This window comes from Piliocolobus tephrosceles, chromosome 6 (assembly GCF_002776525.5).
Source record: "Piliocolobus tephrosceles isolate RC106 chromosome 6, ASM277652v3, whole genome shotgun sequence".
Taxonomy (NCBI): Eukaryota; Metazoa; Chordata; class Mammalia; order Primates; family Cercopithecidae; genus Piliocolobus; species Piliocolobus tephrosceles.
The window spans coordinates 27,205,519-27,218,234 of NC_045439.1; the positions used below are offsets into that span (position 1 = coordinate 27,205,519).

Sequence of the window (12,716 nt, forward strand, 5' to 3'; positions counted from 1 at the left end):
GAGAGAGAGAGAGAGAGAGAGAGAGACTGACTCTGACTTAGGGACCCTAGGGAAGTACTGCTCTGCAAATTCCATCACTTACTAGTATCTGCTGTAACTGTTTACATCCCGAACAAAAGACATCAAGACCCTGCCATCCATAACCTCTAATGCATAATCTTCCTCTCCCTGCTGATCATTTACAATAATTAGCAAAATTTAGCTAATTATCTCTGAGCATTTCTGTGTTTAATTATGGCTATTAGTAATAGTCTGGCTTCCCCTATCTCCATTCCCTTTTTTTTCTGTCTTACCCACTCCCCCCAGTCCCTCTCCCCCTTAGGAGCTAAGTTTCCATGTCAATGAAATTGCTTTTTTGGTGGCTGTGGCTCTTTTCTCTCCTAGGTTTGTTTGCTTCTTTCTTTTTTAAGGGAGCCAACACCAGACCCAGCAGGAGTCACAGAGAAAAGAGCCACCAGACCAAGATCAAGTAATCCCTTATTTTCACCATCCCCCTCCACCAACCTTACAAGCTGCAAGCTGCTTGACAACTCCATCAAATAAAATTTGAAGACAGAGTCAAAAAGAGCCAGAGTACGTGCTGGCATTTTCTCAATGTGCTTCCACTTACACTACAGACAGCACAGAGCGGAAGCCCAGGGCTAGGAGGCAGCAGGAAGAATCAACTTTCCAAATAGGGTCTGGATGTTATCAGTCTTCAAAACACAAGGGCCAGAACCCCCCTAGTATGGTTCACGCTCATGTTCCCTGGAGGGCTGCTCCTGCAGCCAGTGTCCATTTCTGTGTGCCCTACTCTCCTTACCATCAGAGTGGAGTGCATAGTAAACAAATAAAGAAGCTCCATTCTTTAGAACGGTTTACTACAGCAAGCTCTTACCTTAGCTGCAGACATCGCCCTTTTAGAGGCAGCAGGCTAAGAGCTGAATATCATTTTCAGAGCCATAGATCTCTTCCTTCAATAGCTATGTAAGGAGGGTTGTTTGGAGTAAAACACATCATACCTGTATTGTGTGAACAAGCCCATCTCTGCTACCTAAAAATGAAATAACATTTGCATATATGGGGAATCGAAGTTACTATCATTTACACTTGGGTAAATTATAAATGAACTTAGCCTTATCTTACATATTGCTTCCTCACTGATAGCAATATTAGATGTGTAGTTTTGGAGATCGTTGCTTTTTCCACTAGACATGTGGACAAACATAAAGCTGCCAAAATCAACACAAATGGCCACGGGTTATTAATTATATTTTCCGCCTTCTTATATTCAGCTACTTTTCCCTGACCATTACCACACAGGCTACTTTATAACAGTTCAAGCAACTTCAGGCTGAAAACCTGATTCCTATTGTCAGCTATTCCCACTCCACCCCCACTAGTTCCCAAGCAAGCCCACAGCAAAGAAGGGTGAAAGCAAGGTGAACGAATATTTCTCCAAGTACAGCATTGGGACTCACCTGGTAAGTTGCCTGTCTCTGTAGGGGTGGAGAGAGTAGAAGGTTGCAAATAGAGTGTGGTGTCTGTGCATCTATGAATGAGGGAGCGAAGGAGAAAAGCCTTTAGAGAAAAGTGGAGGTGGGGGTCGGGGACTAGGGGCAGAAAACACTAACCTTTATGAGAAAGTAGAAATTTGCTTCCCTCATGGACATACGATGCTTTTCATCATTTTAAATTCTTTTTTCTTTTTTTTTTTTTTAAGTCTCTTCCCACCTTTGACACTACCTGCAAGGCGAGTGGGTTAAGGAATTGCTATGCCCCATTAGAAGGATAAAGAGCAGAGAGACCTACCGTGCCCTCCTCGAAGGGAAACAGGGGAGCGATAGATGGAAATAGGCACTGAGTGATGCTTGCTGCCATGGAAATGGTGCTCGTGCTGAGAGTGAGACCCCGGCGAGGATGAGGTGGAGGAGGAGGAAGCTACATTAGAAGAACTCCATACAGAGCTGACGATACATCCCCAGAACAGGGACCAGATCCCAAGCGTCCAGGCCGGCCGGCGAGGAGGGCTCCGTCTCGCGTGGATTCTCAGGTGCATGGTCAACGCACGGGACCACTACAGATGGGCAGTTTGAATTCCAACCAGTGAAGAGTAATGAAGTTCATGATGCCCAAGGGCCCATCATAGCAGGAGGAAGAGTTGCCAGAATTTGGGGAAGAGGGAAGCAATATGCGCTTTCAAGACAATGATGAATCAGTTAGAAAAAAAAAAAAAAAAATACTTCTTAAAGAAAAAAAAAAAAAAAAAAAAGAAAAAAGGCGAAGCCCCTTCTCTTTCCCGGGGCTGAAATTTAGGATGCCAGAGTCCTCCCAGGTATAGCAAACCTCCTAGGGATCCCCGGCATGCCACGCATGTCAGGGGAAGACCGGCGCGGCTTCCTCCGGATCTCTAGGCACCGCGAGTCTGATGACTTAACTGCACACTCCTGGGAGCCACACAGGAAAGGTGGTAATGAAGGAAGAGAAGGAGGCAGCCCGAACCCCAAGTGGGTTCAGGTGAGTTTATCCCAACATCCAAGGAGTTTGAACATTTTTATTTTCCTGTTTCCACTTCCATGAGATGCAATGCAGAACTGCCAGGCAAAAGGGGGCTGCAGGTGGAAGAGTTCTTCGGGTGTTCCCGGGAGTCTCCGGGGAAGGGCGCGAGGCTTTTAACCCTGCACGTGCTGAACTAGCGCCACGGAGCAGCCGCCGGCTTCCTGGGTTTCCCAACTGGATGAAAGGCAGCAGCAGCAGCAGCCACCGCAGCCAGAGGAAGAGAACAAGAAGGACTGGAGGGAAAGAGGAGAGGAGGAGGAACCCGGTGAGGAGCAGCCACCCAAACCAACGTGGCACGGGATGGAGGGAGGTGGGTGGGCGAAATCAGCGAGAGCGCAAGAGGAGGTCCCCGGCAGGCGGCAGAGGTGGCAGAGAGGCTGGCGGGCGCCTGCGAAGTGAGCGGACCAGGGAGGCACAGGTGAAGTGAAGCGAGGAGCTGGGGAGTCAAATTCACAAATGGGCAAGTCATATGCAAATAGCTCACTCCCGAGAGCAAATCAGTGCAGCCCCAGCGCTCTGCCGAGGGACTGGCTGGCTCCGGAGGAAGGAGGGGCCAGAGCGACCCGGAATCCCGGCCCTCCCTATTCAAGCACAGGCTCGTATACACCCGCGCGAGCCTCCAGCACTTGCCGCCCGCCCTCCTCTCGCTCCCTCCGCTCCCGCCCCGCCGTGTGTGCGCACGTGTGTGACACCGACAGACCGACACTGCACCTTCTTTATCACCCGTCCCCTGCTCCTCTCCCAGGCGCGTGTAACCAAACTCGGGCCATGAAAGCACCTTTTCGCAATTTGGAAGGAAAACTAAGGGCGGCGGCTAAGGCCGAAGTAGCTCCAAATAGAAATAAAAATAAACCCCTTGAGTCAGCGCGAGCGCTGGAGCTGCTGCACGCGGTGGTGCCGCACGCGCGCTCCTCCCCACCTGGCGGTGGCTCGGGCGGCCACTCTCCAGGCGCGTGTGTCTCCCGGGGTTAAGATGCCCAGAGCCCTACCCGCAGGGCGAATGATGGGAATCTGAGTCCGGACTCCCAAAAGTGAAGGTGGAGTGGTGGCCCGGATACTCCAAAGGGTGAAGGGCTCCGTGGTTGGCAGCCCTTCCGGAAGGTGGCTGCCACCCCCGGTGATGGAGAGGACACTACTGGGATTCAAAATCCAGAGGTTATCGTCCGCGCCTGTAGTCCTGATCAAAAAACTTCAGAAACGGAGAGGGCCTGGTCGGCTGGCTCAAAGAGAAGTGACTGGCCTGTCCGGAACCGGCTGCAGAAGGGCTGCCCCAGGTGGGTGAAGTCCCCTGAGCGCTGGGCATCAAAGACAGCACGGTGTTTACCTCAAAACTGAACACGCAGGGGAAAGCCAGAGTGGCAGCACCTGTCCTCTGTTGTGGCCTCTGTGACTCCAGGAGGGGACTGACCCAAGGCTCTGCCAGGACACAGTAACACTGTGGACCAGGCGGCATCCACCCCTCCACTATGTCTGATGGGCAGGAAGGACAAACCCAACAAGGCCGCCCTCTCAGTCCAGGTCGTTGTCCACACAGGTCTTGCTAGCTTTGACTCCCTCCTACCATTCACCTTGGGTAAAAAGCCCATTACACTTGCAGGGAGGAAGGGGAGGTGAGTGAACAATACTTACTGGTTAAAACATATGTATGTTGTATTTAGGAGGCTTTTTAAAAAGGAGCTTGTAGCACCTATTATATACTCCACTCTCATTTCAAACCCCCTGAGGATAAAGAACAAGGATTAAGACAGCCCTGTTCATCCTTGAGACACCCCAAGGAGATATTGAGGAAATAGCATTGTGTCTCTCTAACAGACAAAGATACCAAACCTACAGATAATTTGCCTTCAAGGTCATACATCAAGTCCATTTCAGAATTTATGGTAGTGAATTGGTATTCTGGTTCTGAAATTGGTATCCTCCAAAAGCTCCAAGCTGCTCATAGTAAATGATGCACAGTCACCCTAACTGCCCTGGCTCTCAGTTGTAAGAGTGATCCAGGATCCACAGCCTCCCAGGAAATGGCCCTCTGACAAGGTCTTCCATACCTTTCGGTGTGCCCCCACCCACAGTGTCTTAAACCAGGAGCATGTGCTCAGTGACACCACAGCAAGGGGAAGGGGTGGTTTGTGGACATTTCCATTGAAACCTCAGTTTCCTCCTCTGTAAAATGAGGGAAATGCCTCCCTCTCGAGGTTGTTGGGGGTTTAAAATTAGAAAATACACAGTATCTGGCACAGCACCTGACAAACAGTGGCACTATTCTTTGTCCACTAGAAAAATAAGCTGAAGCTCTAAAATGGTGAAGTACAGGTTAAGTACATGGTTAGGGTCTTATGCTATTAATGCTAGAAAAGCCAGAAAAAAAATCTTAATATCCTAAATATCCATGATAATTTCCCCTCAATTCAACCACTCCTCCATTTAGTCCCCAGATGGATTTCCACTGTACTTTTGGCCTTAAGCGGCCTAGAGGACTCGGCTTACCCCTAATGCTTCAGCTCCATCTCCTGCCACATGCCCCATTCCTTGCTACTCTTTAGTTCCCCAGGTCTTTCTGCTTTGATCATGGGAAGTTCTTTCTCATCCCAAGGCCTTTATAGCATTGTTGGCCCCTTCTGTCTGGAAGGCTTTTCCCCAAGATTTTCATGTGATGGGTGCATTTCAAATGTCACCTCCTCAGAGACCCTCTCTGGTCCTCATCTAAAGTTGACCACCACCCCTGAAAGGCATCCCCTCCCACTACCTTGTTTTATTTCCTTGACAGCACTCTCCATGTCTGAAGTTATTTTATCTGTGTGTTTGTTCATAGTTATCTCCTTAAAATGGTCATAAGCTCTCTGAGGGCTGAGTCTTTTTCATTTTCTCCCCTGTATTCTGTGTGTGTGGAACAACAGGTAGCACATAATAGGAGCTCAGTAAATACTTGCTGAATGAATGAACTCAGTGAATCAATTGCCAATCTCATACTCACGCTTTCCTTATGCCATTAATTTTGCTGATGCATTTATCTGGCTTTAGCAATGTGAATCCCCAGAGACAAGCTTTTCCAGGCTTGATAAACCGACCACCTACCCACTTACTGTTCTCCTTATTATTATTATTATTTTTTTTAAATTGGCACTGAGCATTGGAGACTGCTTTGACTTCATTCTGAGGGTGTGTGGGAAGCTTAGATGGACCTTCCAATTAATTCTCTGCTGGGCAATAAAGGGAAAATATATCCCTAATGTGGTACAAAATCTGGAAATGCTGCTGGTGTATCACAGCTGGAACTATTCATTTCACTTGTCATACTTATAATTTATTTATTTAGTTTTTGCCAAATGTCAAAAGAAGTCACCATGAATTTCGGTAAGGGTGATTCCATTTGGGGACACAGTTAAATACTGAGAAGAGTCTTCAGAGGACAAATGTAAGACAGGTCTATTTTACTTCTTCCACTACAAAAAGACAACCCCGAATTATCCTAATAAACTGAATGTCCCTCTCCAATTTACCCCACTGTTAATTTTTTCATGTATTTCTTATCCCTCCTGCCCCTCCCTCTAGTTAACACATTCCTATTTGGACTTCTTTTCTGAATCCTAATCTTTTTAGGTCTTTTAGAGCTTACATTAGTCTAACACATTAAATACATTTTTAAAGATGTTTAGCTGCAGTGATACTTTCTAAATACTGCCTGTAGCTAGAGTTCCAGCTGAAGGATTTGTCATCCCTTGTCCTACCATCAAAAGCTCTCCTCTTCCTCTTGAGTTGTCTTTTCTAGTGAGTCCCTTGAGTGACAACACTTGGGAATCAAGTGTACAGCTACAGGATGAAAATGAGAGTCCGCTTTTAAGACAGAAAAGAAGAGAAACAGATTTAGAAACACTATGCTCACCCAGATTTCAAGTTGAAAAATATAAATAATTTCACAGGAACAACCACGCTTAGCTCCACTTGAATAACCCCCTCCACGGAATCCTAACCATACTCTTTGGATCCTGAAATTTCTAAATGGAATACAATTTTTAAAAACCCCTTGATTACTTCAGGCTTAGAATTGGTATTATAAACCTTCTCCTCTTGCTGTTTAAATGTCCCCCACCCCGTCGTCACCCTGCTAGAGAATGTCCCAGGGTAAGGTGTGAGCATCTTTACCCATCAGACCCTTTGTCTTGTGTTGGTCTGTGCCTCGGCTATGCGACAGTCTGGAGATTCTTTGGCTTCTAAAATAAGCCTTGTGATTGTATTTAAATGTGTCAGGCATCAGGAATCTAATGCAAAGTTGCTCTGTCCATCTGCTTGTTTTCTACAGTACTGTACATTTTATCTCTGCACAGGCCTCTCCTCACTTGTATAGACTCTGACTTGCCACTTTGCTGCCAGCAGGAGCTACCTGTCAAGTTGTTCTTCGCAAGCACATCTCATATGAACTGCACAGAAACAGGCAGACCAGAAAGCATCAGAGCCGCCTGTTTCTGTGTGAGCCCTAGGCTTTTAGGCGAAGACCCTTTTATTCCAAATATGAAGAGTAGAGATCCTTACTTTCTATCTCTACAAAGGGCTCCAGAAGGCAATTTAGGGAGAGAAAAACAAACAACTAAACTCTCATAATCTGAAATGAAATAAAAGTCCTGAAAAAATACTGGGGACTCTTAACATGGCTATAAATATATCTAAGGGTTTCAGTGACACCATAAAACAGTTCAACTTTACTTTATTACATGTCAGTAGATTTATTTATAGCCACATAATTCATCCTTTGTTTATTTATTTAAAAAAGTCATCCTACATAAAAGCAGATTTTGATTATATTTTCTATTTGGAGGTATAAAAGAGCAGCTTTATTTTTTTAGCCATCACTTCTACAAGTATTTGATTAAAAAAAGACAATGGCATCCTTGTATAAATTTATAGTTTAGAGAATGTATATACTGCTTCTGCCTCTTTAACTTATCCTTCTAATAAACACCCATAGTTATCCCCTTGTCCTCCTTGTGGCTGAAATAGGGATATCAGGTGTTTGGATGCTGGAAAAAATTTGTTTTTAATCTCTTGAGTTTGAATAGTGTAGCTGGGACATTTACTGCATTGAATTGTATACACATTTCTTTAAGGATTAGAAAATATGAAATCTTCCTGTGAAAACCTTATTCAGCTTCCTTTGAACTCCAAATGAAGTCATTTTAATATAGCAACATTTTTTTTTCCCCTCTTTTACTCAAAGGCAGGGCTTAATGAGTTTCTCATAGAGAGATTTGGGCATTTACAACCTGTTTGTCTTCACTAAGCTTACATTGGATATCAGATCTCCGCTAAGCTTAGATCAGCTATCAAAGGTCTAAACTTTGTATCCTCAGCACTATGGAAATTTCTATCTGGTTTTAGGGAATCAAATAAAATGAGTTATCATAATATGTTATCACAATAAAAGAGGGAATAATCTCATTTGTTTGTTTATAGGATAAAATATTAAAGATTTAGAGAATACTTTTTTTTTTTTTTTTTTTTTTTTTTTGGTACAGGAGACTTTATTCAGAATCATTGCAATAGGTATAGGGACCACTACAAAGGGTCTTGAAGTCTGGGAGAGAGAGACTGGGCTCACTTGCCTGGAGGACACTTTGAGAGTGCATGCAGATTTAGATTAGATTCTGGTACTCCACAGCCTAGGTTCAAATCCTGATTCTGCTTATTAGCTACTGTGAAACGTGGCCAAGATCTTAGCCTCTTTTTGTTTGTTTGTTTGTTTTTGTTTTGTTTTGTTGTGTTTTGAGATGGAGTCTCGCTCTGTCGCCAAGGCTGGAGTGCAGTGCATGATCTCATCTCACTGCAACCTCAGCTTCCCAGGTCCCAGTTCAAGCAATTCTCCTGCTTCTGCCTCTGGAGCAACTGGGATTACAGGAATGCCCGGCTAATTTTTTTGTATTTTTAATAGAGACAGGGTTTCACCATGTTGACCAGGCTGGTCTTGAGCTCCTGACCTCGTGATCCACCCACCTCGGCCTCTCAAAGTGCTGGGATTACAGGTGTGAGCCACCATGCCCAGCTCAATCTTAGCCTCTTTGTAGTTTAGTTTCTTCATCTGTGAAATGGGAGTAATTATACCATCTATCTAATCTATCTAATAGGTTTGTTGTCAGGTTTAAAGTTAATACATGTAAATTGTCTAGAAATATACCTGACAAACAAAACTGATCAATAATAATAATAATAATAATAATAATAATTATTATTATTATTATTATCTCCTGATGAGATAAAAGTCTTTAGTTTAGATAAATCTCCAGGGCAGGGAGTAAACACCCTCCCTCCCACCCATAATTTTTTTTTTTTTTTTTTCCAACAGTCTTGCATTGTCACCTCGGCTGGAGTGCAATGGTGCGATCTCCCCTTACTGCAACCTCTGCCTCCCAGGTTCAAGCGATTCTCCTTTCTCATCCTCCTAAGTAGCTGGGATTACAGGCACCTGCCACCACACCCAGCTAACTTTTTGTATTTTTAGTACAGATGGGGTTTCACTGTGTTGGCCAGGCTGGTCTCAAACTCCTGATCTCATGATCCGCCCACCTTGGCCTCCCAAAGTGCTGGGATTACAGGTGTGAGCCACCGCACCTGGCCCCCACTCATAATTTCAAAACACGAAATGCAAAATCTGTCTCACATGTTACCCAACTCATGGGATTCTCTTTGCCCATCTTCTGCAGAAAAAGAGGCAACTTCATCACATGCTTCTTATAAACGTCCTCCAAATCAACTCCAAAACAACAAAGCTCATGATTGGTCCCAGAACCAGGTAATGCGGGCTATGAAACCGCAGATTGTTTTATAAGTAATTACTTGTCAGGGTAGGGTAGAACTTTCAAGATCCTAATCTGCTCTGGGATGTGAAAGGGCTCTCTAGTGACTTCTCCTTCCTATTTCTTTGATCCTTTATTTTCTCTTTCTTCTCTAGAATAAAAAATAAATTCTAATAATTAGCCTTCTTCCTAGAAAACATGCCTTCTAAATATTTGAAGAATTTCCATTGGATTTATGCAGTATTTCATTATTGTTCAACATTTTTTTAAGTTATTGTGACTGTACCTCCAAATTAGGTTCCACTCAGGATAGAAAGAAACCGCAGCCCCTGTCTTTCACTTTGGTGCATTGATTCATTTACTCCATGAACACTAAATTTATACATACTACGAACAAAGCACTGGGTGAAGTCCAGCAGGCCAAATAATGAAGAAGACATTTCAGGCCTTAGGAAGTAAATGATCTAACAGAAGAAGAAAAAAAAAAAAAAAAAAACTTAAACCAAATTAGACCAGCCATAAATCCATTTAAATATACTGCTTCCCAAATACAACGTGATAAGTGCTAGAACGAAGGTATAAACAAAGCACACAGAGGAATAGAGAACGGAATTGATCTACAGCAGGGAGAGCAGGGACTATCAAGAAGGATTCATAGACAAGGTAACATGTGAACTGAGTGTTAAAAGACTAGAGTTCAAATCCTGGGTCCACTGGCTATGTGACCTTGAACAAGTTCCCTTCATCTTTCTGAGCCTGCTTCCTCAACTGTATAACTATGAATCATCTCTACCTCATGGAATAGTTTTGAGGGTTTCAAAAGAAGTTATCTTGGAAGACAGCATTGCAAAGTGAAGTTCACTATTATGATGAACTTGATCTTGAATGATTTTAAATTGGCAGAGAAAGGGGAGTGTAAAGTAAGGAGATTATCAATGAGGGGTGGAATCATCCATAGGGGGTTTCCTAAAGTAGGCGAACAAGCCCAGCGTTCACTTGGCACTTAAACCTTTAAAGCCTGAAGAGCTCCAAAATCGGTCAACTTTTTCTTCCAATGCCAAAGATAGATATTCCATGGGATAAAGAAAGGCAAGGCTAGGCAGGAGAAGGAAAGGAGGGCAGGGAGAAAGGGAAGGGCAGGGCAGGGCAGGGAAAGGGAAGGGGAAGAAAGAGGAGGGGAGGAAAGGCGAAAAAAGGAGACAGGAAAGGGGAAGGTAAGGGAGGGTAAGTGGAGGGGAGGGGAGGGGAAGGAGGGAAGGGAAGGGAAAGAAAGAGGAGGGGAGAGAAGGGGAAAAATGGAGACAGGAAGGGGGAAGGAAAGGAAAGGGGAGGGGAGGGAAGGGGAGGGGAGGAAAGAGGACGAGAGGGAAGAGAAAGGAAAGAAAAGGGGAGGGAAAGAAAGGGAAGGGGAAGGAAGAAGGAGGAAGGTAAGGGAGGGGAGCGGAGAGGGAGGGGGAAACTCATGTGTTAGAAGCCACATTCTTTATTTCCAAGGAAGGGGTTGCCATACTCAGAAATGTCAAATAAAGACCATATTTTCAGAAAAGTTTAATAATGGCATAGCCAGGAATTTTCCTCTGTTTAATTTATTCCATGTAGTTACTTTTCAGACACTAAAGTACTCATGAGATCCAATGTATGAGACTACCATTTAATTTTGGGAACATCCTAGTTCAAACATCACCTGACTCAAGTGTCTGTCTCACTTAACTATTCCATGAAAAGTACATCATCTAAGATAGACAGAGATCTAAAATAAATGGTCACTTTCCTCTTGATACTATGTAGTATTAAATTTACTTAACAGAGAATTTGAGAGGAGAATAAGATGAATGTTCTCTGAACAGAAGGTACAAAGTGTTATTAAGCAGCCCCAGAAATGTTTGCAAGATGGGTAATAAGGGCATTTCTCAGTAGTATTAAGAATTTAGCACATTGCAAAGCTGATGGCGAGGTGAGGTGGGAGATACTGAAATGTAAGTTTATGTCACAGGTAGAAGAAACACATTTTTCTTAAAACAGATGAAACAACATTATAACAATACTTTGACATTGATGGTATCTACGTCTTTAAAACTTACTATTTCCAATCTGGACAGGCAGAATTAGTTGTTCTTTCCTAGCTTCCTAAAGTACAGTTCTGTTCGCACTTGTCACATTCTGTTATTATCAGTTGATTTATATCTGGGTTCCCTACATGATTCATGAAATCATGAATTCTGAAATCATGTAGGGAATGAGGGCCTAGTCCTAGAGCCGGACAGCTTAAATTCCAGGGCTGGACAGCTTAAGTCCAAAATCTCTGCTCAATCGTTTCCTTGGACAAGTTATCTAGCCTCCGAAAACTCTTTTTCTCACAGGCAAAATGAAAATGACAATATTCCTTATCTCCATTTGAGCACAGTTTTAGGCCCATAGGAGACACTTAATGGATATTTGTGCAGTACTATCAAGACATATTGAATAACTACAGGTGAGAATATTTCTTCTGTGTATGTGTGTGTGTGGTAGGGGAACCTCCAAAATATGCAATTATCTCATAAGGAATCACTTTCCAACATTTGGAGCCACAGTAAAATCAAGGATGCACTGCAAGGCAGTGAGGTCCCCATCACGGTATGCTCAAGTGAGAGATGGCTGTTAGGGATCCTGAAGCAAGAAGACAGAGTATATAACCTCTAAGTTATTTTTCACATTTTAGATTATATGACACATCATTAAAATTGTTTTCCCTTTGCTTTTTACTTCTGAATTTACTTAAATATCATCCCTGGCCTTATTTTGAGGCTCAAACCCAATGCCTGGATGCTGCAAATATTCTAACACGCTTCTGTTTGTTAAAACCTCATACATTGAAGTGAGGAATCTTAAACTTCTGTAAAATGAATCCAAGACTAAGCAGCATTGTTGTACTAGGACTTCATTTTTTATTTCTGCATGCAATACAAGTTGTCTGTAGACTTATTAACAATTTTATGTTTCTATTTTAAATACCAAACATTTTTTTTCCCCACTAGCAACACCTACACAGCTACTGTTTCTGTGATCTGAGAGGGCATTTTCCTTTGGTGAAAAGCTCATCGGTACGGGAAGAATAGAAGAATATGCTGGCTTGCTTGCTTACCCTATTGTTCCTTAACTCTTCAGCATGGAACCATGGTGGGCTAAAGATAAATAAAAATGAATCACCCTAAATAAAGACGTGTAGCCTGAGAACCTTGGGACAGACAGCAGAACTACTTTGTTCCATCTAACCAACATAAGGCCATCTCTCCTCAGTAGCTGATAAGGAAAAGAAGGATGTTAGCTATTTAGGAGATGCCTAGGATAAACTCAGATACAGAAGACAGTGACTTGTTTAGTATCATATGCTATATGAATGTCAGAATAGCTGGG

General features: G+C 43.5%; 1 protein-coding gene across 8 annotated transcripts in view; it reads right to left on the reverse strand.

Moving 5' to 3' along the window:
- NRXN3 (neurexin 3) overlaps positions 1-12,716 on the reverse strand; it is a 1,617,581-nt gene that overhangs the window by 574,881 nt on the left and 1,029,984 nt on the right. Inside the window, exon 1 of one of the 8 annotated variants that reach the window (XM_023185084.2) lies at positions 1,792-2,935. The exons of 4 other annotated variants lie outside the window; for them this stretch is intronic. In XM_023185084.2, coding sequence (XP_023040852.1) covers positions 1,792-2,038 — 247 coding nt within the window. In that variant the 5' untranslated portion in view covers positions 2,039-2,935. Of the gene's footprint in view, positions 1-1,791; positions 3,010-12,716 lie in introns of those variants that run through there. 3 more of the 8 variants (XM_023185075.2, XM_023185055.2, XM_023185065.1) reach the window with 3 other exon arrangements.